This window comes from Rhinolophus sinicus, linkage group LG11, assembly GCF_036562045.2.
Source record: "Rhinolophus sinicus isolate RSC01 linkage group LG11, ASM3656204v1, whole genome shotgun sequence".
Taxonomy (NCBI): Eukaryota; Metazoa; Chordata; class Mammalia; order Chiroptera; family Rhinolophidae; genus Rhinolophus; species Rhinolophus sinicus.
The window spans coordinates 27,923,976-27,947,180 of NC_133760.1; the positions used below are offsets into that span (position 1 = coordinate 27,923,976).

General features: G+C 42.1%; 1 protein-coding gene across 1 annotated transcript in view; it reads left to right on the top strand.

The window, feature by feature from the left end:
• The window catches only part of WDR59 (WD repeat domain 59), a 63,641-nt gene that overhangs the window by 11,041 nt on the left and 29,395 nt on the right, over nucleotides 1-23,205 (top strand). Inside the window, exons 3-13 of the mRNA XM_074316012.1 lie at nucleotides 178-313; nucleotides 3,364-3,449; nucleotides 4,439-4,519; nucleotides 7,097-7,134; nucleotides 10,152-10,240; nucleotides 12,562-12,710; nucleotides 17,775-17,863; nucleotides 19,243-19,322; nucleotides 20,446-20,578; nucleotides 20,716-20,840; nucleotides 22,368-22,532. Of these exons, the coding sequence (XP_074172113.1) occupies nucleotides 178-313; nucleotides 3,364-3,449; nucleotides 4,439-4,519; nucleotides 7,097-7,134; nucleotides 10,152-10,240; nucleotides 12,562-12,710; nucleotides 17,775-17,863; nucleotides 19,243-19,322; nucleotides 20,446-20,578; nucleotides 20,716-20,840; nucleotides 22,368-22,532 (1,171 nt within the window). The remainder of the gene's footprint in view (nucleotides 1-177; nucleotides 314-3,363; nucleotides 3,450-4,438; nucleotides 4,520-7,096; nucleotides 7,135-10,151; nucleotides 10,241-12,561; nucleotides 12,711-17,774; nucleotides 17,864-19,242; nucleotides 19,323-20,445; nucleotides 20,579-20,715; nucleotides 20,841-22,367; nucleotides 22,533-23,205) is intronic.

Consider the following 23,205-nt stretch of genomic DNA (forward strand, 5'->3'; position numbering starts at 1 on the left):
GCCGACCAGCCTCCTTGAGTTATTCTTGTCACTTGTATGTCTTTCAGAGTAGATAAATGGTCATCTACCTCTGGGGATTTTTTGAGCACTGCTTGCAAACTATGTAATTCTAAATGTGCTTTTGTATCTCAATGCTAATGCTGTTGTATTGTCATAATGTTGATGTTGTTCTCCTAGCCGCCGATTCCTATACATCGTTAATCTAGATGCCCCTTTTGAAGGTCATCGAAAGATCTCTCGCCAGAGCAAATGGGACATTGGAGCTGTGCAGTGGAATCCTCATGACAGCTTCGCACACTATTTTGCAGCTTCGGTGAGCTTATTTAAGAAGGACAGGAGAAGGCTTTTAAACATGTGATCTGGGGCTGGCAGGTATAAGTCTTGAGGTAGAAAAGAGAATGTAACCCTCATTTCGCAGGCGGAAAAAAGATGTGGATGGTTCTACAAGGAAGATAGAGGCAAATTACAGATGAAAAAAAGATATATGTGAAGAGGTTTTGCTGGTATTGTAGGTGTCAGACCTTGCGTTTCTAAGGATTGAATCCAGATTTTGAAAGGGACACAGGTGGATGCCTTCATTTCTGTGTGTGATGAGAACCTGTTTTCATTAGCAGTAATGTAACTAGACATTCTAAGGGTGAAACTAGTAAGCTGGTCTGGGATTGACCTTCATTGCTTTCAGAGGGATTAGAAGATTCCATATACTCTTCCCCTCAAAGGAAGGGGTTCTTTCCTGATTGGGATTCATTAGATTAGTTCACCCCCTGAAAATTTATGTGTCTGGTTATCTATGAATTTTTCTAGGGAAAAGATGCATACATTTTATTAGGTTTTCCAAGGGATTCATGACTGAAAAAGGATTCTGGGGAGATCATTTCTGGTACCTTTCACCAAATTCTCTATGAGCATTCTGTTCTAGAACGATTAGAGATCTCAACCTCGGGCTCCTTTTGCACTGGGCCAGAAGGATAGTATTTAAAGGCACGCTTCTTATTGTCCAGGGGATGTGACCATTCACAGTGCTGTCTGGTGCTGTTCTTATCAGGAATGACAGTGTGTGAGAGGAAAGCATCTAAGAAAGAAGAGCAACACTGTCAGCTTTAGAAGGAACCACAAGCTTCTCTTCTCCGTCATTCCTAAAATAGAATCTGACTGTCTGCCTTTAACCATGGATGTGTGAGGTTGAACTGGTTGGGAAGAGTGTTCTGAAGGAGAAGGGGCAGGCAGTCTGCTGCTTTCCCGTTCTCCGTTTCTTTCCTGTGTGTTAGGACGGTTGCTCTTTCTGTTGGCTTACACCTTGATGCCCTTTAGCTCCCCTCTCATGCTCAGCTCCTGATCATTTGGTCCAGGGTTTCTCAACCGTGGCAGTATAGACAAGTTAGGTCAGATAATTCTTTGAGGTGGGGGCTGTTCTGTGCCTCAGCATTTAGTAGCATCCTCGGCCCCTGCCTACTAGATTCCTGTAGCATCCTCCTTCTCCCTCCTCATAGTGACAACCAAAATGTCTCTAGACATTGTTAAATGTCCTCTGGGAAGCAAAGTCACCCCTGATTGGGAAGCAGTGATTTAGGCCGACCCCTCAGTACTCGGTGCAAGTGGATTAACACTGCATTTATTTAGGAGTGGCAAGGAAGACAGCCTTTTTTAAAAAAGACAATCATTTAAAAGTGACACTTTAGTGTCATTACTGCATTCACAATGTTGTGTGACCATGACCTACCTCTGTGTAGTTCCCAAAAATCCATCACTTCATTGTAAGACCCCTTACAATTAAGCAATTTCTCCCCATTTCCCCCGCCCCATAGCCCCTGGCAACCACCAGTCTGTGTTCTGTCTTTATGGATTCATCTATTCTGGGTATTTCATATAAATGGAATCATGCAACACGTGACTTTTTGTGTCTGGCTTCTTTATCCGTGTTGTAGCAGGTATCACTACTTCACTGCTTTTTATGACTGAATAATACTCCATTGATGGATAGACTACATTTTGTTTATCCGTTCACCACTGATGGACGTTTGGGTTGGCGTTTGTGAATAGTGCCAATATGCACTGTGTGTACATGTACTTTTTGAGTACTTCATTTTGGTATATAGCTATGAGTGGATTTGTGGGGTCATATGGTAAATGTGTGTTTACCTTTTTGAGGAACCATCACACTTTTCTACAGTGGCGGACTGTTTTACGGCACCACCAGCAATGTGCAAGGGTTCCAGTTTCTCCCCATTTTCACCAAAATTTGTTATTTCCTGTTTTATTTAAAAAAAAAAAATGATAGCCACCCTAGTGGGTGTAAAGTGGTACCTCACTGTGGTTTTGATTTGCATTTCCCTAACACCTGTTGGCCATTTGTATATCTGTGTGTTTTTTTGGAGAAATATCTATTCAAATCCTTTGTCCATTTTTTAAAAAAGAAGTGTGCTTTTATTTATTTAGTTATTTAAAATTTTTTTTTATTGGGGAATATTGGGGAACAGTGTGTTTCTCCAGGGCGCATAAGCTCCAAGTCTCTGTCCTTCAATCTAGTTGTGGAGGGCGCAGCTCAGCTCCAAGTCCAGTTGCCGTTTTCAGTCTTTAGTTGCAGGGGACGCAGCCCACCATCCCATGTGGGAATTGAACCAGCAATTCGTACTCTTAACTGTCCGTTTTTAAATTGGGTTGCTTGTCTTTTTGCTGTCGAGTTGTAATAGTTTTTTTATATACTTTTTTCCCCCCTTTCTTCCATCGCTCCCCCCCCCCCACTCCGGTGCAAGCTGTTGTTTCTCAGTCTAGTTGTGTAGGACACAGCTCCCTGGCCCAGGCTGGTATTAGGAGCCTTGCGCTCACCCCACTGAGGTATTCGGTCACCAGTAGTCGGTCGACTGCTCACAGCAGCTCCCGGCAGCTCTCCGTTTTGGTGGTGGTCATTTTCTTTCTTATGCATCTCTTTTGTAAGTGTGGTAGATGGACTCTAGGCATTTAATAATGGGAAGAGTGAGTTAAAAAATCTAGTGCAACAGCAGCTAGAGAGATGGGTGTGTGACCTTCCAGTGGTTGGGGGACATCGCCATTACCCATAACTCACATGCTTCGTGGTGCATCTGTAGCTTCAGTTCAGCTCTGACTGTTCAAGATGGGTTCATTTTGAAGATATACTGCCTTTCCATTTTGAAATTCAGAGTTTGCTGTACTGAGTTGAGGTTAGCTCAAATGTTAATTATACTTATTTCTGATGGCTTTTTAAAAAAAAAGTTCAACCTGTAGGATCTTTGCCATGCAAGTTGTTTTCTACATGGCTTCCCCTTCTCGGCCTTCAGCAGATTGGGGTGAGAGCGTATATTCTGATGTACTACCTGCTGCCTTCTTTCCCTTGTTTCTTTTCAGAGTAACCAACGAGTCGACCTTTATAAGTGGAAAGATGGCAGTGGGGAAGTTGGCACAACCTTACAAGGCCACACACGTGTAATCAGGTAAGCACCAGCCCTCCACAGCTCCCTGGACTGTCTCGCTTTGTCCCAGTCCTTTGGGGAACGAAATGAAAGCACCCTCCTCTTTCCACAGCTTGATTCTCTGTGTTGCGTCAGCCCTGGGTGGCTTTAAGATTGTTAGTTTGCACTTAGGTGATGGCTTTCACAGCAGAGAACAACCAGCATCCATGCAGTGTTAACCCCGAGCCCAGAAAACAGGTGCAGCCAGTCCAGAGGAAGGATTCGAGCTGATTTTTGCCTCAGGAGGGAGGCGATGTTATGCAGGGAATCCCTCAGGTCACAGCTCGCAGTGCCCAGGAGTCCAGAGACAGCAGGGAGAAGGCTTGTGCTCTTTTCTCCGGCAGCTGTGGGTCACCACATAGAGCTACGTCACAGTCCATTATCTAGATGCACATTTGCCTTACACTCGTGGCCTTCCAGTTGCTTCTGGAGTGTTCCTTCATCCACCCTTTCCCTGGGTCCCTGTTTCTGGGTGGGGAAAATTTGTTCTGGGAAGTAGCAGCAGGGAGTGCAGGAGTGCTGAGGTGGACCTTAGAGGTGATGGGAAAGGCTAGACCCCCAGCCTGTGCTAACTGTTCGTGTAGGAACTGCCTTTCTGTGAGTGAGGGCGTGAGGAGGACCACAGGCCTGCTTGCCCTCCTGGAAGCTGTATGGCAGCTGGGCAGCTTGCACTGCTTTAAGAGATACTGGGCTTACTCAGGGTCCCTGTGGTTGAGTCCGATGTAGAAGACAGTAAATGAAAAATTGCTTCGTGTTTCCGATGCCAAGGGAAGGACCTGAACATTTCCTTCAGAACTCAGTTAAATCTTGTTCATTCCCAAAGAACTTTGGAGAATCTCAGCCTAAACCGTATTAAGAGGTCTGTTAACAGTGACTTTCTGAAGTCACCAGAGACAAAATCTGCTAGTGCTTTGGAACCAGACTTTGAATTTTTATCTCTTCAATGTTTTGTTTGTCTCTTGTGTCCCCAGCGACTTGGACTGGGCAGTGTTTGAGCCCGATCTCCTGGTTACCAGCTCTGTGGACACCTACATCTACGTGTGGGATATCAAGTAAGGACAACTAGGAGGCATAACCACTTGGTGTCGGGCAATTTCGGACCTTCGTTTTCGAGATCAGGTGTCTTAGTTTGGTTCCCCCTAGATGCAGACCCTGAGACAAGGATACTTGCCAGATACATTATTTAGGAGGCGAAAGAAACACTGTAGGGATAAAGAAGAGAGACAGGATCGGCAGGGCCCCAAATAGAGGGTGCGTTCTTCACCTGGGTACCACTGTGAACAGGTGGGGCTTAGTATTACTGGGGACCACTAAGTGCTAGTGTAAAGCCATCTCCTCAGAGGTGTCCCCCCAAGGCTAAGGAAGTGAGGGTGCTGTCACTGTCCATCATTGGTTGTCCCCAGGGGCCTTAATTCCTTGGCACTTCAGTCCTATCAGAAAGCTTTGCAAAATGGGCTTCAGGAACCAGGGAGGTCTCTTTGGTAAAGAAACACAGGTACTGGCATTCGGAAGTCAGGCTGGAGTTTACTGAAGTGGCAGGTGAGGAAGGGGGGATTTTAATGGGCACAGACACAACTGCTACAGAAGGCAGTGCTACGAGATACATCAGCTCAGCTCTTTGCCTGCTCTTTGTGAGTCTTCAGTTCCCCATCGGTAAGAGGGGGCTGAGTAACCCTGGTAGGGTTACTCTTCATGGAGGGAAGAGTGAAACCCAGGTCCTGGCATGGTATAAGTGCTTAGCAAACGTCTTTTCCTCTCTCCCTTTGTAGAGCAAGGTTTCCTTTTCCATAACAGAGGTGACTCACTAGAGGGTGTAGTCTGTAGAGTCCCCCAGATGGGACACTTTCCCCTCACGAGGCTGCTCTGCTCCGAAGTGGCAGTGGCTTTGTGATATTTTACACTGGAAGGTGGACTGTAGGTAGAAAACTAGCCAGGTATGGAGGTATGACAGACCTGACAGACCAGTGAAAGGGATTCTTCAGGAGTAAAGGTATGTCCGCTGACTTCACCTGCATTCCATACAGATAAGCCCTTCAGAGGTGATTAGTCTAAAGGCAGAGCCAGAGGGAGGCAAGGAGCACAAAATCCAGGGAAATGGAGGAGAGAAGCTCTTAAACAAACAGAGTACCCCGGGAGCCTTGGGGCCGGTGTAGAGTATTCCTCGTTGACATGAATCAATTGTTTTCATAACTTAAAGATTACAAGACACTGAAATGACAGTTCCTTTCAGGTTTTCTAAATAGTAAGCCGAGCTGCAGATTGGCCTTGTCTGGCCCCCTAGCTCTACCGTGCTGCCCAGCTCTCGTTTTACCATTTGTAGTAAATCATGAGCCTCTTCCTCCAAGAGTCTCCCGTTGTCTCCAGGAGTAGTTTGTTGTTGTTGTTTTTTGTTAATTGGCTATAAAACAGAGAACATAAAATGTACCATCTTCACCATTTTAAAGTGTACAGCCAGTAGTGTTAAGTACATTCACATTGTTGTGAACAGATCTCTAGAATGTTTTCATCTTGCGAAGCTAAAATAAAATTTTTTAATTTTTTTATTGGGGAACAGTGTATTCCTCCAGGGCCCATCAGCTCCAAGTCGTTGTCCTTCAATCTAGTTGTGGAGGGCGCAGTTCAGCTCCACCAAGTCCAGTTGGCGTTTTCAGTCTTTAGTTGGAGGGGGCACAGCCCACCATCCCATGTGGGAATTGAACCGGCAACTTTGTTGTTGAGAGCTCGCGCTCTAACCAACTGAGCCATCCGGCCACCCCTCCAGTAGCTCAGCAGAGCTGCAGCTCTTTGTCTTCAATCTAGTTGTGGAGGGTGCAGCTCACTGGCCCATGTGTTAATCGAACTGGCAACCCTGTTGTTCAGAGCTTGTGCTCTAATCAGCTGAGCCACCTGGCCACCCCGCAAAGCTAAAACTTTGTACTCATTAAACTACTTCCCATTTCCCCCTCCCGCTAGCTCCTGGCAACCACCACTCTACTTTCTGTCTCTATGAATTTGACACCTCTAGGGACCTCATATAAGTGGAATCATACAATATTTGTCCTTTCAGGACTGACTGATTTGACTTAGCATAATGCCCTTAAGGTTCATCCATGGTGTAGCATGTGACATGATTTCCTTCCTTTTTAAAGCCTAATGCTATTCCATCGTATCTGTAGACCACAGTTTGTTCATCCATTCATCAGTTGATGGACAGGGGCTGCTTTCACCTCTTGGCGATTGTGAACATCCAGAGTAGTTTTTCACTCCACCTTTGAAATGCTGATGGGAAGCTTCCTGCAGAGTTATGCCTCCCCGCATGACTGTCCCCTTGTTCTATTACGAGAAATGACACCAGGAGGGTATTCTTTGGGCATTTCTGCTCATCCATCAGGGTCACCCAGGCCATGCTGAATCATGTAATTCTTATTCTGTGGATACAGCTATATGATTTGAAATTCAGACTCAGCCTCAATTGAAGTGACTAACAAAGTTAATCTACCTGGAGGGAGACTGGCTTCTTTTTACACTTTATTAAGGCCCTCACGTTCCCACTGAACTCCAAGTACCCACTGAAAGGAAAGAAGAAATGTGTGTACAGGTGGATGGTGGCAGATGAATTGGGCATTTGATTTCTGACTTTTATATTTCAGAGACACGAGGAAACCTACCATTGCACTGTCTGCTGTAGGTGAGTGTGTATTCCCCCCCCAGCTTGTCTTCATTCCTTTCCTTCTAGCTCTCACACTGACCACCCCACTCCCCATGTGTGATCATGGCTGGGTGGAATCGTAAGTTTCATATTGCAAGGAGCTTGCTTCATGCTGCTCTTAGAAGTTAGAATCAGGACTGTTGAGTGTGGTCAGGGACTTATTTCAGAATTCAGGGGCAGGAACCAGATTGGTTTGTTCTTAAACTTGTTATTGTGGAAAATTTCAAATGTTTAAAAAAATAGAAGAAAATGAACTGCCTTGTGTTCCCCATCCACTGTATGGCCACTCTTATGTCATCTTTACCTCTACCCACTGTCCCACCCCCGACCCCATCCCCCTGGGATTATTTTGATGCAAATCCCAGGTTCATTTCATCAACAAATATTTTGCAGTATTTTTTACAAGAGAAGAATGTTTTACAGAAAAAAACATAATCACAATATCATTAACATTCCTAAAAATATTAACAATAGCCCTTTATTATCATCAAATATTTAAATAGTATTCAAATTTCCCCAATAGTCTCTCTTCCCCCACCCCCCTCCTCTCTCTTTTCCCTTACGAATTATTTGAATCAGAATCCAAGCAAAGTCAGTGCTTGCAAGTGGTTGATGCATTTCTCATCTTTTTTTAATCGGTAGGGTTCTTCTCCCTCTCCTTTTTTGATTTGTTTTTCTTTTCCTGCGGTTTATTTATTGAAGAAACCCGGTTGTTTGTCCTGTGGTTTCTCCCCAATCTAGATGATGCTGATTGTGTCCCTCTGGTGTCATTTAATATGGATGCACTGAGTCTTTGAAATTACTTTCTGATTTACCTGTTTTCATTGCTCAGAGTCAATTGAAATTGACTATTTTGGAGATTTTGCATTGGGACTGTTGTGGCGTTTTCCCACTATTTCCTGGGAGTAGAGCTTGGTTGTGGCGCTGGTATACCTTACAGTGATGAAACCGATATATCAGTTTTGCATTTTGGCATTCTTGATAAAAACATATCTATCTCTTGTGTCCTGCTCCTTTGTATCTTCTTGTTACATTTGAATTCTGATTTGGTGTTTATTCCAAAATGATTGCATGATTCTTATCTTTTCCCCTGCACCCCCATGTCTCATCAGTTAAAGGCATTTAGCATCACGATTGTATGAAGCAGCTTAGGGTTAGGGGCCATCTCTGTCTGGCTCATTGCTGCAGACCAAGGTCAGTATGTCTGCCTGACCCGAGGGGATGCTCCGTAAATGTTTGTTACTTGGATGTACTGTGCCTCTGTGCTAAGGGCTTAATGATTCCGTTGATCTGGTATTTCCCCCACCTTTTAGGCACTTACGGTCTCAGACATAGAATGGTCCATAGACCTGGTAGCAGAGGATATCCCAGTGAATAAAAATACAAATGGTCTGGAAATCCTCGATCACATTCCTCTGACTTTATTTCCATTCAACAGGTTTCTAAGTTAGATTGGTCATAGAACAACCCTAAAAATAAAGACAGTTCTTTTTTTTCAGCCCACTTATTCTAATTGCTTTCTTTTATAGGTCTTTCAAAAAAATAGAATTAGGAGACTTTTTCATTTTTTGCACCTCAGCCAGGTTTCTCAGTAGTGGTAAGGCTGCCCTGGGAGAAAGAAGCAACTGGGAGGCTTGTGGACCTTTGTAAGCTGTCCCATCTAACCTTCCCTGGAAGGTGCAGCCTTGGGTACTGCTGCTCTCCACGTCTGTGGTCCTCAGCTCTCCGGGAGTACATTGTTCATACCTTCGGGGAAGAGAGTCAGTGAGAGCATGTCCATGTGCTCCAAGTGTTCTCTGCATCCGGGACTCTTACATTGTGGGACCTCTGTGTGACCCCGGTGTCATGATCCTAGTCAAGCAGATTGAAGTAGGGGGTTCCCAGAATCTTTGGGAGGCTTCCTGGTCTGATGGACACCCTCCCCACACTCGCACTGGAAAAAGTATTTTCCCTGCATCTCAAGGACAAAAAAGACACAACAAACAAACAAATACCCTCACCAAAACCAAGAAAGGTTAAGTCCTGGATCTTATTTCCTGTTATATCCTAAGTTCTTACTTTATCTATTAAGATCTCTAGACTTCTTGGATCAGATTGTTCTCCAAAGCCCTGGCTCTACTATGGCGTCCTCAGTAATAACCACCCACCCAAGAGGAGAGGTGTCAAAGCGGAAATATGTATTGTTTGAGCAAGGACAAGGAGAGGCAAGAAGGAGGGCCATTGTTTGGTTCTGGGTTGATTAAGTTAATTATTTTTAAGAGATAGCTAGAATTACTGTTATGCCTCAGTTTTCCACGTCTCAGCCCCTTCTGGCATCTTACAGTGTGCCTCCTCTCCTAATTGGCTCTTTTGTCATTGTTACCTCTTTGTCTGGGCAGAATGCAAAAGGCCTGAGTTCACCCAGTGCCAGGGTGTTCCCTTTCCCTGACTCACCGCAGGGCAGTAGACGTGTGACTGCTGACGAGGAGATGTGGGGGGTGCACAAAACCTTCTGAGGGCAGAACTGGGGCTTATGCTTCATCTGAGCTTCAGCTGTGGGCTTTGTTTTTCCAAGACTGTTCCTCCAAAAAAAAGGAAGGAGCAGGCCCTGAGCTGAGGCTCTTCTGGTTGGGAGTGCAAGCTGGTTGCTGGAAATGGTGAAGGGCCAGGTTGTGTGATGAGTAAATTACTAACCAGCAGAGCTAAGCTCAACTTCTGCTCTCTAAGAAATTACATTTCCCTACTGATGCTGCTCGGAGGTAACTTTTAGATTTTTTTCCTAAGTGAAGGTATTTCTTCAAATACGAGACTCTGATCCTGTTCCCATGTGTTATTTAATTCATTTATCTTTTTGGCTTCATTTTATCTTTAATGATGGAGTTGGTGCAATCACAGAAAGTTGAAGGATTCTGTGCTTATTCAACTGGAACTCATTATCCCGCTCCCCTGGATATGCTCCCCTCTGCTTCTGAAGGTGTTGAGGGCAGCAGCTTTCTCCCTCTGATTTTTCTTTGCAGCGGGTGCCTCACAGGTCAAATGGAATAAAAAAAATGCTAATTGCCTTGCTACCAGTCATGACGGGGATGTAAGGATATGGGACAAGCGGGTGAGTAATCTCTCTTTTTCCCCCAGTTGGCCTTTAATCACTCCCAGAGGATACAAAGAGAATGTTGTGATTAGCAGGGCTTGTCTGTGAGAGTCTAGGGTGCCCTATGCAGCATGGTAAATCGCCATTTTAAAATCCCAGTACCAGATGACATTTGATTCCCCATCAAACTGGTGTTGATGGAATATAGGGAAGTGAGACATTGTGATCAGTGGTTAAGAAATGAACGTGGCGTGAGTCTCATTTTGCTGCCTGCTGAGTATATCAGTTGAGCCACTACACTTCATCAAGCCTCTGTTGCCTTATCTTTACAGTAAAGGTTATATTAATAGTGAGTGTATCATGGAGGAGAGATCAAACCTGGGGGTCCCGACTCTATTCTAGAAGGTCAGCTGCCTCAGGTTGCAAAGGGAAAACTAGCTGTTCCCGGACATATACCATCCTGAGTACCTCTGGTGTCAATCACTGAGGTGGGTACTCAGTATGGTCAGCTCCTCCCTTAGAAGCCTAGCTGTCCTGTCACCCTCCAAAGCGCTTACAAACCACGTGTTCTCCCTGAAGCAGCCCATGTAACTGACAGGTGTGAAAGAGGGGTAGGGTCCCAGGCTGCAGCTGTCTGTTGGAAATTTGGTATGTTTGCATCAATGAGAAGAATGATTCAGGGAAGAGGCCTCCCACATTTCTAATTGCCAGATGATTGGGTACTAATGCATAGTGCAGTCAGCTTCATGTAAGATCTGGGGTATAAATACTGCTTCCTGCTTTGTGAAACCTGAGCCTAGAGAACCTCAGCCTTTTGGGTAGCACCTACTTTGAGTTTTCCTGAGACTTGTTCAGGGGCTGTCCCAACTTGGGTGCTGACTGGAAAGTCTCAGCTTTGCTTCTGGCTGCCCTGCTCCCTTCCTCTTCTAGCTGTGGAGAAGGTCTTACAGTTGGAGAGAGGAGAGGGATGTAAAGCACAGACTGGGATCGTGCTGGGTTGGTGTGCTAGCCAAAGCCCTCTGCCCTAGGTAGGTCTTAGGTGAGAAGGTGATTTTATAAGTAGAGGGTGGATGGGTCTATCTTCCACATGTTAGTTTTTGTCTATCCCTTTAGTCCAGTCTGGTAATAGTTATTCTTTCCCTCTCTTTGTTTCTTAAATTGATGATTGGTGTTACTTCTTCTGTCACTAGCATAGCATTTAAATATAGTAAATGGTTTAAATAAAATATTTGGTTAATTGTAGTGCATACCTATTTGCCATAGACTATTTTCAAAGCCATAGGCAAAATAAACAATGTGACATTTAGTTATGAACTCTGTCAGTACCTGTTTTCCAAAACAGTACCTGTGTTCCTTATCTTGTAGAAATATACTGCCAAAGTGTTCCTTTCTAGCCTTTTATCAATTTCATTGAAAGGGTTTAAACTTTATTTTTGGTTATTAATACTTAGGACTTCTGCTCCGATGGATTGTAAAACTTTTTGGTCATATTTTTACTTCTCTGGCACTTTTCGAGTGTTAAACCAGCACTAACGGCCGTAAACATCAGAGGCTTAAAAAGTGCAGTATTAGTGATAATGTTGAATTTCATTCAAACTCATATAGACTAATAATATTAACATTTACTAAACGTATATTATGTGCTGGCATTGTTCTAAGAACACTGATTTATTTCTCTTTATAGCTAGCCTTTAAAGTAGTCACTATTTTTATCCCTATTCTACAGATGAGTAAACTGAGGCACAGTTTGTTGCTAGGATTTGAATTCAGGGAGGCTGGTTCTGGAAACTGCACTTTTAACCTCATAGACTAATGCTAATTATAGAAGTGAAAATGCTGCTAATACCAGCATGGGCCAGGGAGCTGTGTCCTACATAACTAGACTGAGAAACAATGGCTTGAACCGGAGTGGGAGGGAGATGGGAGAAGGGGAAAAAAAAAAAAGATTGGTGGTTTTTGCCTCAGGATTGAGGTTGGGTCTGTTTGGATGTCACAGCCCCTCTTCTTGGGTGATTGTGAGGAAGGGGAGTGGGAATTGCAGACCATACTTCTAAACCGGAAAAGTACCCATTAGCTCGTATCCTTCATTAAAGCCGTGCATGGGGCTGGAGCAGGGAGAAGTTAGGCTCATAGGCCCATGTATAGAGCATGCTTGAAGGAGAGCTGGGTAAGTCTTTCTGTTGTTGTTTTGTTTTAAACAAAACAAATTGGAGTTTCTTATGGATAGAGACAGTGTCTGGTAGCATTCCTGTATCCCCACTCAGTACCTAGCAGACTGTTACGTAGACACTCAGTAAGTTCTTTCTAAATTGACAACACTCAGTGCTGATCCTTTGCAGAAACCCAGTACAGCAGTGGAATATCTAGCAGCTCACCTCTCCAAAATCCATGGCCTGGACTGGCACCCGGACAGTGAGCACGTGCTTGCTACCTCCAGTCAAGACAACTCTGTCAAGGTGAGTGGTACCCACTGGGGCAGTTGGGGGAGGCATTAGATTGTGTGACAGCACACTCCTGGGAAGGAAAACTACAGTATGTTAGTATAGTGTGTGGTTTTCAGGGGTGCATGTACTTCTTGGGGAGCTAGGCAGGTAAACCTGGTTATGTAGACCAGCAGGAGTGATGATATAGTACTATGTATCTGAGATGGCTCCTGGACTTTGTTCAGAGGGTTTTCTCCTTTCCCTTTATGAAAGGAAGTCAGAGACAAAAGCACTTAGAAAGGAAAAACAGTTTACTTGCAAAGAAGTTGCCGGAAGTCAGATTTCAGGACTGACTTATCAAAAAAAAAAAAGAAAGATAAAAAAGCACAACAGATATGTAAATACAGCAGAAAAGCCCACAGAATTGTTAAGATTACCAAGTTTATGATTAGCATATCTGGGGTGGAAAATTTGTCACACAAGTATCGTATCTGTAAAATTACAACATCTGCAGACCATCAGCATTGAGAAAGTTAGGGATAGAGTCGTTTTGTTAGAGATTCTCTAACTTACAGGAAATGCTCAAGATTTTATGTGTTTTGGTGACCCTGTTATTTTTGGTTTATCTCGGAGTGCAGTGTTTCTGTTGTTTTTCCTCTCCTCCTGGGATGTCATGTGCATGCACCCTGTTCAAAACGACGCAGGGCACAGAGCCAGCCTCGCCCCACGGTTTCTCCTTGTGGTTAGGTCTCTGCCCAGAAGGACAGAGATTTGACCACATAAGTTTGCTTAGCAATTTTGTGATTCAGCATCACTAATTTATATGTAACTTATATGTTTTGTTTTATTTACATAGGCGTGTACAACGTCCTCTTGGTATCGTTAGCAAAACTAGAATCATACTAAGGCTTAAACGTTAACTTCTGGCTTGAGGTTTGTAAATCCCCTAGCGTTGTAATTTACTTTTATGTGCCAGACGTGTTTTTTTTTTTCTTGTTGTTAATTTGTTTGTTTGTTTGGAATTTGGGTTTTTGTCTCCTAAGTTCAGGAACAAGAAACCAGCCAATTGACCTCTGCCTCTTTCTTTAAGGTCCTCAAGTTTGTCACTGTATATAACATAACCATAAAAGTAATTTACAGGCACTTCGTATGATATTCAACCATTGTTTTTAGTAATTTGTAGATAAGGCTGAAATCACCTATGGATGAATATGGATGGGAGGATGGCATGGCTCTGGTTAATTTATTATAATGACCAATTCTATCAGATTGAAACGGTGAAATCCTCTATTCATATATTGGACTCCAGCACTGATTGCCTTGAAAATAAGAATATGTCACAAACAGGACTTTGTCAGATCTTCAGGTCCTCTAATTTAACCCATCAATTATATAATTGTCACCAATTGATGAGCATATTTAAACTTGGAAACAAAATCCTTTTTTAAAAAAAGGATTAATTTTGTTAATCATCATGCCAGTCTTTATAAATGAACATGGATAAACATTCATTTCCAACCTGAAAAGTAAACAATTGCTGAAATGCATTCATGGTAATAATATTTTACTGGTATATAATTAACCCAGAGCAGTTGAACTTCTCGTTTATGACTAGTTTTTCACATACGGTAGACTTGGTAGCAGGAAAGCATTCACCAAGTGTTGAGCTAATTAAAAATCTGGAGCATGCCAAGCTTAACCTGGTGATTTCTGGTTTCTTTTTTTTTTATAAGTTGAGGGAGCAAGTTATAGTTTACCCTGTGGCTATCTGGGAAACCCAAAAGCAGTTTAGATGGAAAAGACAGCTTAACAATTTGATTATTTGAATATGGGACCTGAATTTGGCAAAAAAGTGTTGTCAGGAGAAATAAGAATTACCTCATGCTGTCCCTTTGCAGTCACATCCTTCCCCAACACCTGACTCCTGGCAACCACTGTTTGTTCTCCATCACTATAGTTTTGTGTTTTTGAGAATGTCATTAAAATTGAATCATGCAGTACATAACTTTTTTTTTTTTTTTTTATTAATTAGTTTCAGGTGCACAAGACAAAGCAAAACTTAGACATTTATCATTTATATCCCTCACACTGTGTGAACCCCCCTCCCCCCATCCACTATCCCTCTGTACGTTCCCAAAACCTCTCACCTTCCCCTTATCCCCACCCCCCTGCCCATCTAGCAACCCTCAGTTTTTCCTCCATGTTTCCAAAACTGTTTCTGATTAGTTCATTCACTTATTCTTTTCTTTAGATTCCACATATAAGTGAGATCATATGGTATTTGTCTTTCTCTTTCTGACTTATTTCACTTAACATAATGTTCTCTAGGTCCATCCATGTTGTTGCAAATGGTAAGATTTCTTTCTTCTTTATGGCTGCGTAATACTCCATTGTATAAATGTACCACAGTTTCTTAATCCAGTCATCTACTGATGGGCATTTCGGTTGTTTCCAGGTCTTGGCTATTGTATATAGTGCTGCAATAAACATAGGAGTGCATAAAGATTTTTGAATTGGAGTTTTGGATTTCTCCGGATAGATACCTAGGAGTGGGATTGCTGGATCATAAGGTAGTTCCATTTTCAGATTTTTGAGATATCTCCAAACTGTTTTCCATAGTGGCTGCACCAATCTGCATTCCCACCAACAGTGCACCAGCGTTCCCTTTTCTCCGCATCCACGCCAGCACTTGTTGTTTGTTGATTTATTGATGATAGCCATCCTGACTGGGGTGAGGTGGTATCTCATTGTGGTTTTTATTTGCATTTCTCTAATGGTTAGTGAGGTTGAACATTTCTTCATATGTCTGTTTGCCATCTGTGTGTCCTTTTTAGAAAAATGTCTCTTCATGTCCTCTGCCCATTTTTTAATTGGGTTGTTTGTTTTTTTGGAGTTGAGTTGAGTGAGTTTTTATAAATTTGTGATATTAACCCCTTATCAGATATATCATTGGCAAATATCTTTTCCCAATCTGTAAGAAATTGATAGACTTGCTGTTGGATCATTTATAGGGCTGAAAAACTTTGGGGTCACTACCTTGAGAAGCCCCCGACAGTTGCCCTTGCCACTCTATTAATGAGGGAGACCCTAGGTCATCATTTGTACTGCCTACCACAGACTCCCATTTCTCGTCACACATACGTCCCATCCCATTGAAGATAGGTTTGGCCAAATGACTTGGTTTGATCATGAAACATGAACAGAAATGATGCGGTTTCTTCTGGGTTGAAGTATTAACAGCTAGTGTGCAATTACATGCTCTCATTGCCTCTGCCACAGCAACTGGTGAAACACCAGATGGAGCTGCTCTGGTCAGGAGTGAGCGTGAGGTGGAGATGTAGAGTGAGCAGGAAACCATTGCTTTAAGCTACTGAGATTAGGGGTTGTTTGTTATTGCAGCTTAATTAGCCAGCCCTCACTATTGTGGGGTCAGAATTACACTGGGAGTCAGGAAGCCCTCGACCTGAGTTTCTCCACCAACCCTCCATGCAAATTCAATTGCCACCTCTCTTTTCTTGAGATCTTATTGCCATGCTCTCTAAATGTTTTACTGAATAGAAATATATTTCTTGGTCTTTTCATATCATAGAAGGAAAGTTAGGCAGTGGAGTAGCGTGTCTTGTCTAGAGCCCAGGAAAGGTCTCTGGTAGATCTGGGATTAGAATGGTCATCTGACCCCCGCTTGTTTGTGACCCTCATAAACCTCTTCCAGAATTGTTTTGAAAGGACTCTTTTGGTCATCCTCATAATTTTCCTATTTTTATTTCTATAATCTGTCTTGTTTCTAGAAACATGAGGCTGCTTGGTCTTTATCCCATCAGTTTGCATGCATGACTTTGGCTTTCAACTTAATCTCTTGCATTTTGCCATTGTGAAAAGATGATGAGTTTCCCCGCAGTCTGGCAGGGAGAGGTTGGCCTGTAGTTTTGTGTTGAAATAAAAAGTTTTTAGCAACCCATTTTCAGTTATCTATGTGTGGTAGGGTGAATTGTGTAAATTGGGACTGTCTAGCCAGTTGTGAAATTTTGAGTACAAGTTATAGGTGTTTTTAAAATTCCTTTTTATTGTGTATTATATCATCTATCTAGAATATTGCATAAAACATGGACAGTTTAACAAATTATTATAAAGTGAAAATCTGTGTAACTACCACCAAGGTCAAGAAAAAGAACACTGCTAGAATCACAGAAGCTTCCTGATCACAATCCCCTCTCTTTCCCCAGAAGTAAACACTATCCTAATGCTTTTGATAGATGATAGTGGTTTCTGTTTTTATCTTTTTGGTTTTACTGCCTATTTATGCATCCCTCAAAACAGTTTAGGTGTGCTTGTTTTTAATCTTTTATGACTATAATCATCCTGCATGTATTCTTTTTTTTTTTTTTTTTTAATTAAATTTATTGGGGTGACAATTGTTAGTAAAATTACATAGATTTCAGGTGTACAATTCTGTATTACATCATCTATAAATCCCATTGTGTGTTCATCACCCAGAGTCACTTCTTCCATCACCATATATTCGATCCCCCTTACCCTCACCTCCACCCCCACCCCCCTTACCCTCTGGCAACCACTAAACTATTGTCCGTGTCTATGAGTTTCTGTTTCTCATTTGTTTGTCTTGTTCTTTTGTTGTTTTTGGTTTATATACCACATATCAGTGAAATCACATGGTTCTCTGCTTTTTCTGTCTGACTTGTTTCGCTCAGCATTACTCTCTCAAGATCCATCCATGTTGTCACAAATGTTCCTATATCATCTTTTCTCACTGCCGAATAGTATTCCATTGTGTATATGTACCACAACTTCTTTATCCATTCATCTATCGAAGGACATTTTGGTTGTTTCCATGTCTTGGCCACCGTAAACAAAGCTGCAATGAACATTGGCGCACACGTGTCTTTATCTCTAAATGTTTTCAGATTTTTTGGGTAGATACCCAGGAGAGGGATTGCTGGGTCATACGGCAATTCTATTCGTAATTCTTTGAGGAACCTCCACACTGCCTTCCATAACGGCTGCCCTGCATGTATTCTTGTATTTTAATTTTTATTTTTTCTGCCATATCTTTGTAGTCAATTTTTATTGGAAGATCTTAAGCTTTGATTTTGTTTTTTGCTGTGGTGTAGGAACTCCCAGAGAGGTAGCAAGGAAATCAGGACGTTACAGCCACAGGAAGAGGACGCTTCATTAGGGAAGTGGCGGTCATTGGTTTCAGGTGTTGCTGGAGAGAAACGCACTTCATTGTACAAATAGGAAGCCATGTATTTAAGAGAGGCATTCCGAAAGCAGATTGAGAATGGAAGCCAGATTGTAAGGTAGCTAAACAGAGGCAGCAGGAACTGGTTTTGTGAATGAAGTTGCCTTCAAAAGCAAGGTTGATTGGCAGAGGCTGCTGCCCTCTCTTTCTGAAGGCAAGGAGAAGATGCAAGAAGTGGGGTATGTGGGAAAGCAAAGGCCGTTTGAAAAGGAGATAGAATAGGGCCAAAGGCACAGCTAAAGCAGTTGGGTTTAGAAAGGAATTAGGCACAACTTTTCTTCAAAGTCAGGGACATGCAAAGAGGCCAGATGGGGAGTCAGAAAATAGTTGACGTGAACATGAGTCTAGATGGTAGAACTCGTAACAGGCAGTAGTTCGGGACTGCTGCTGTCTTGTTAGCTGTGTACAGGGATATATTGAAACACTGATTGAAGGCAATGACCCAGAGAAGGAACTTTTCTCCCTCACCCTATTAGCTTGAACAGATTGTGTTCTCTGTTGCCTCAGTTTCCCCATTTGTAAAACAAGGGAATTGGATGAAATTAGTTCTAAATTCTTTGTTCTCTGAAGATGGCCACGAAGGAGATTCTACACACTACATGATTACTGTGAAATGTCCTGATCTTTCATAAAGCTCTTTCATAAAGCACCCCGAACCTTTTCAGAATAATTGCCCTTTCACCAGACCTAATATTTGAAAATATAATTTGGTCAACTCAGAACATTAAAGATTGATTATTCATTTTATAAAGAAATGCATGCATCGCTTTTCCAAAAAAAATCCTTTTAAACAGTAAGATGTCATGATGCATTTAAAACAACTCATTTTACAAAAATTGTATGCATCCTCATCTCTTCTAGAGCATATAAAAGAAGAACGTTTGTGGAGGTGAAAGTTTAATGTGACATTAAACCCCAGCATCACTCTTCCCTTGCTAATTTGCCAGTTATTATTTCACTTCATTTAAGTTTCTGCTCAAATGTGACTTCTTCAGGGAGTCCTATCTAAAAATAGCTCTGCTATCAGTCTCTGTCCTCTTACCTGTGTAATTTACTTATTTTTTATAACACTATCACTACTGGATATTTTATTATATGTTTATTTGTTTGTCTGTTTCCACTACTGGAAGGTGAGATCTATAAAGACAGAGCTTGTTGTGTTCATGCTGTAGTTCTAGTGCCTAGGAAAACACCTGGCATGTAGGAGGTGTTCGATAAATATTTGTTGAATGGATGGATGGATGAATGAATGAATGAGTCTCATTCCATTGCAATCTGTAGCAAAATTGATGTTGAATCCAAAGACATTTCCAGGATTTTTACTTGGTGATTTCTAGGGTCCAAGGACTACCAGCTCGTTACATGGTCACGGGATCAGACCTTGAGAATGTGGCGGGTGGATTCCCAGATGCAGAGGGTATGTATTCATTGCTGTTGTGGAGGAATGTAACTGGATACATTGTAAAGTTTAAAAAAATACAAGATCTGGTATTTATGGAAGTTAGAAGATATGTATTCATTGCTATTGTGGAGGAATGTAACTGGATACATTGTAAAGTTTAAAAAAATACAAGATCTGGTATTTATGGAAGTTAGAAGATACGTCACAGAGGTGTTTAATACATACACATACTTGCTGGTTGGCCAAGTGGCTCATGTGTGCCACACTAGGGTGTGGGGTCTTCAAGAGCCAGCTTTGGGATTCAGCACTTTAAGGCTGAAAACCTCTAAAGGTCTCTGTTTCTCTTGTCCTGGTGTAAGAGGGTGTCAGTAGCATACCGAGCTAATAGCCTGTGGGCTTCATTTCTTTCTCTTCTTCTAAATGGACTGGGAAGCTTATCCTTGAACTCTGCAATGTTCTGAGTCCTCTACGGCCATAAATAACACCTGTTCTATAAAACCTCTTTCAGGTTTTGCCCCATAAATGATATGTTTCTTATATGAACCACAATGGTACCTGGTATGAACTGCTTTGTGGCCCTTGCTTTGTTCTGCCTCATCACAGGGTTCTGTCTTCTCATTTGGTGGCTGCATTTCTTGAAGGCGGGAACCAAATCTCACTTGTATTGCCTCCCCCACTGCACTCTATATGGAGTGGATACAAAACCCTGGATAAAATTTGCAGCACTGCTTAGTATGAAGTCACTCTTGAGTATTTTGGTCAATTATCATGACCTTACTGCCTTTCAAATTGGTTTTCTCCAAAAAGTACCACTTGTTCCAAATGCTTTGAAGATTATGATATTTTTGGTTTGGGGTTATGCGAATAACTCTATCAAGGCTTGGAATTTAAAATAATGTTTTCGGAGGTTTGCATAAACAAGAACAGGATGAAAAATTCAGGGTGGAATAATAGAGTCTATTCTCCTGAGTATTTACCTACGGAGAGTTGCTGATGGATAAAGCCTATCTTGATTGTATCAGTTTTTGGCCAACATCTCTGTCCTTTGCGATTCCCATTTTTAAGTTAGAACTCTTAATCAAACGTGATGATCATTTCCAGACTTGTCTAGAGCTAGATCTTCTACCCTTTGTTGCAGCTTTGTGCAAATGACATCCTAGATGGTGTTGATGAGTTCATCGAGAGCATTTCTCTTCTGCCGGAACCAGAGAAGATCCTCCACACTCAAGACACAGATCACCAGCACAACTCAAGCCATGGGGAGGAAGAAGGTAATTGGTCAACTGATGTTTTAGAGGGGGTGCCCCTCTACGCATTTCAGAGTTGTAGAAGATGAAGATACCCCAGAACTACTCTCTGGCTCAATTTCAGAATGTTTGCCAACAACTGAACCTCTCTCTCCTGCTAGTCTTAAAGGAAGACCCCCCAAGCAATCTCCTGGAAGAGAAGAAATCAGATCAGCCGGGACTGCCTCAGACTCTGCAGCAGGAGTTCTCCCTCATCAATGTGCAGATCCGGAACGTCAACGTGGAGGTAGGTGTTCAGAGTTTAATGCACTGTCTCTCGTGCTTGCGGGTGGCAGGTGGTGGGACAGAGGACTGTGTCAGCTTCGGTTTTCGCTAACTCATACCTTTGCTGCTCTAATAGGTAAGTCTCTTGGTTTGCTTTTTCATTTCCTAGGTTTTCTAAAGAAATAGTGTTTTGCAAACGCAGAATTTTTTTTTCCTTACATACTACTTTCTCATAGTACAAACTAAGGGTTAGACTGATGCTTATGTGTCTTAAAATTTTAGATGCTCTGACACCTCGTTTTACCATATGTGCAGATAGTTAGATCCTGGAAGGCTTAGTGATTTGGCAGAGAAGTTACTGCTGAAGTTAATAACGGAGCTGAGTTTAGAAGCCAAACTTCCTGACCACCCAGGGCTTTTTGGAGCTTTTCTGTGTGATCTTCCCTTAAAGTTGGTGATTTAGATTCAGAGTAAGAAGGTGACCAAGCCTTTTTGTTCATTTCACACATGGAGAGGTTCACTCTTTTCCTTTTGGGCAGGTATTGAAATATTTTGCTTCAGAGAATTGAGTCTCTCTCTACAAAGGAGTTTTAAAACTCGATTAGTTTTTCTTTTGCCCAGATTCAGTTAACAGTAGGCATGGATATGTGCACTTATGTAATTATCTCATTTAACCTTTAAAACAGCTCTGCAATAAGTGCTTTTATCCCCACTTAACAGAGAGGAAATGTAGACACTAAGAGATGAAATGACTTGTCTGAGGTCAGCAGCTATTTGGTGGAAGAGATAATATTTGAATCCAGGTCTCTAGATTTCCCACGTGTGAGCCTCTTTTCACTGCACATCAGGTGTCTTCCCTAGTTGGCAGCATAAGAAAGCAAAAGAGAGAAAATCCTTGATTAATTGGTTATCTCTCTCAACTTGGTTTATATTCCTTTGTCCCCATTGAAAACAGGGTGGCTACCTGGTGATCTGGTTTAACAAGGAGATATTGATTCCTTTCTCAGGCATGCTTTTTAAAAATTGAGATATAATTCACATACCATAATTTATCCTTTTAAAGTGTATAATTTAGTGGTTATTAATATAGTCACAAAATTGTGCAACCATTACCACTCTACTTCCAGAACCTTTTCTCATCCCAAAAGAAACCCTATATCCATGACCAGTCACTCCCCAGCCCCTGGAAACCACTAATCTACTTTTTGTCTCTATGGATTTTTCTAGGATCCCTTGTTAACTTGTTAGCTATTTAATTCTTTCCTGTTTTATTTCCTGGTCTCAAAATAAATATGACAAGTTTCAGCCTACCTCAGAGCTCTAGGATGAAGCATTTTTAAGTCGAAATATTTAGAATTTATTAAATCGGTGCTAAAATTAAAAATCTAACCTTGAAAATGAGTGGTCCAAATCTTCCAAATTCATTTGTCTTTGGAGATTCTCCCTTCATCTTTGGAGATTCCAGAAACTCAGAGCACTTAGCACCCATTTGTATGTAGAAATCCTTTGTGGTTTGTCTCCGGAGCAGTTGTCACTTTGTCCTTTGCAGATGGATGCAGCGGACAGGAGCTGCACTGTGTCTGTGCACTGTAGCAGCCATCGGGTCAAGATGCTGGTGAAGTTCCCTGCGCAGTATCCAAACAACGCTGCCCCTTCCTTCCAGTTTATCAACCCCACAACCATCACATCCACGATGAAAGCTAAGCTGCTAAAGGTGGGGATCTGTGTTCAAATTCTCCATGATGTAAGAGGAGAGCTCTGCTCATACACATCGGTGTCTGAGTTGAGTAGTAAAGTTGAATGAAAACTGATGGATACTATTTGGAAGTCACCTGTCCTTATCCACTGCAGTATTAACACTTCCTATTTATTTTGTGTAGAAAACGTTAGAGCAGTGATTCTTGCCTTTTTTTGGGTCCTAGACCCCCTTTGAAAGTCTAATGGAAACTATAGACCCTTCCCAGAAAAATTGGCACAAATATTGCATGTAACTTCAGAAATGTTGCATGTGAATAATATGCAGTTCTGTAATTGCATATAATCTGCTCACAGATCTCATTAAAGCTATGCATTAATCCCAGCTTAAGAACCCTGCAATACAATTTCATTTATCTGGAAACAATACGCAAGATATATTTTCAAGCTGAAAGGTGATAGAAAAAAGTACATAAGGTCATTTAAGAGAATCCATGCCATAAAAAGAGATGGTGCCATCCTAGAATGAGTCTGCCTGGCTGCACAGGTGAATGTAAAAGGATGGCAGTGCATCAGTGGAGGTGTTACAGGCTGGCATCTGGTCTTTACCCCTCCAGGTTCAGAACCTTGATTTGTCAGTTCATGCAGAACTAATCAGCCAGAATCCTTGTGAAAAAGCCCCATGAGCTGGG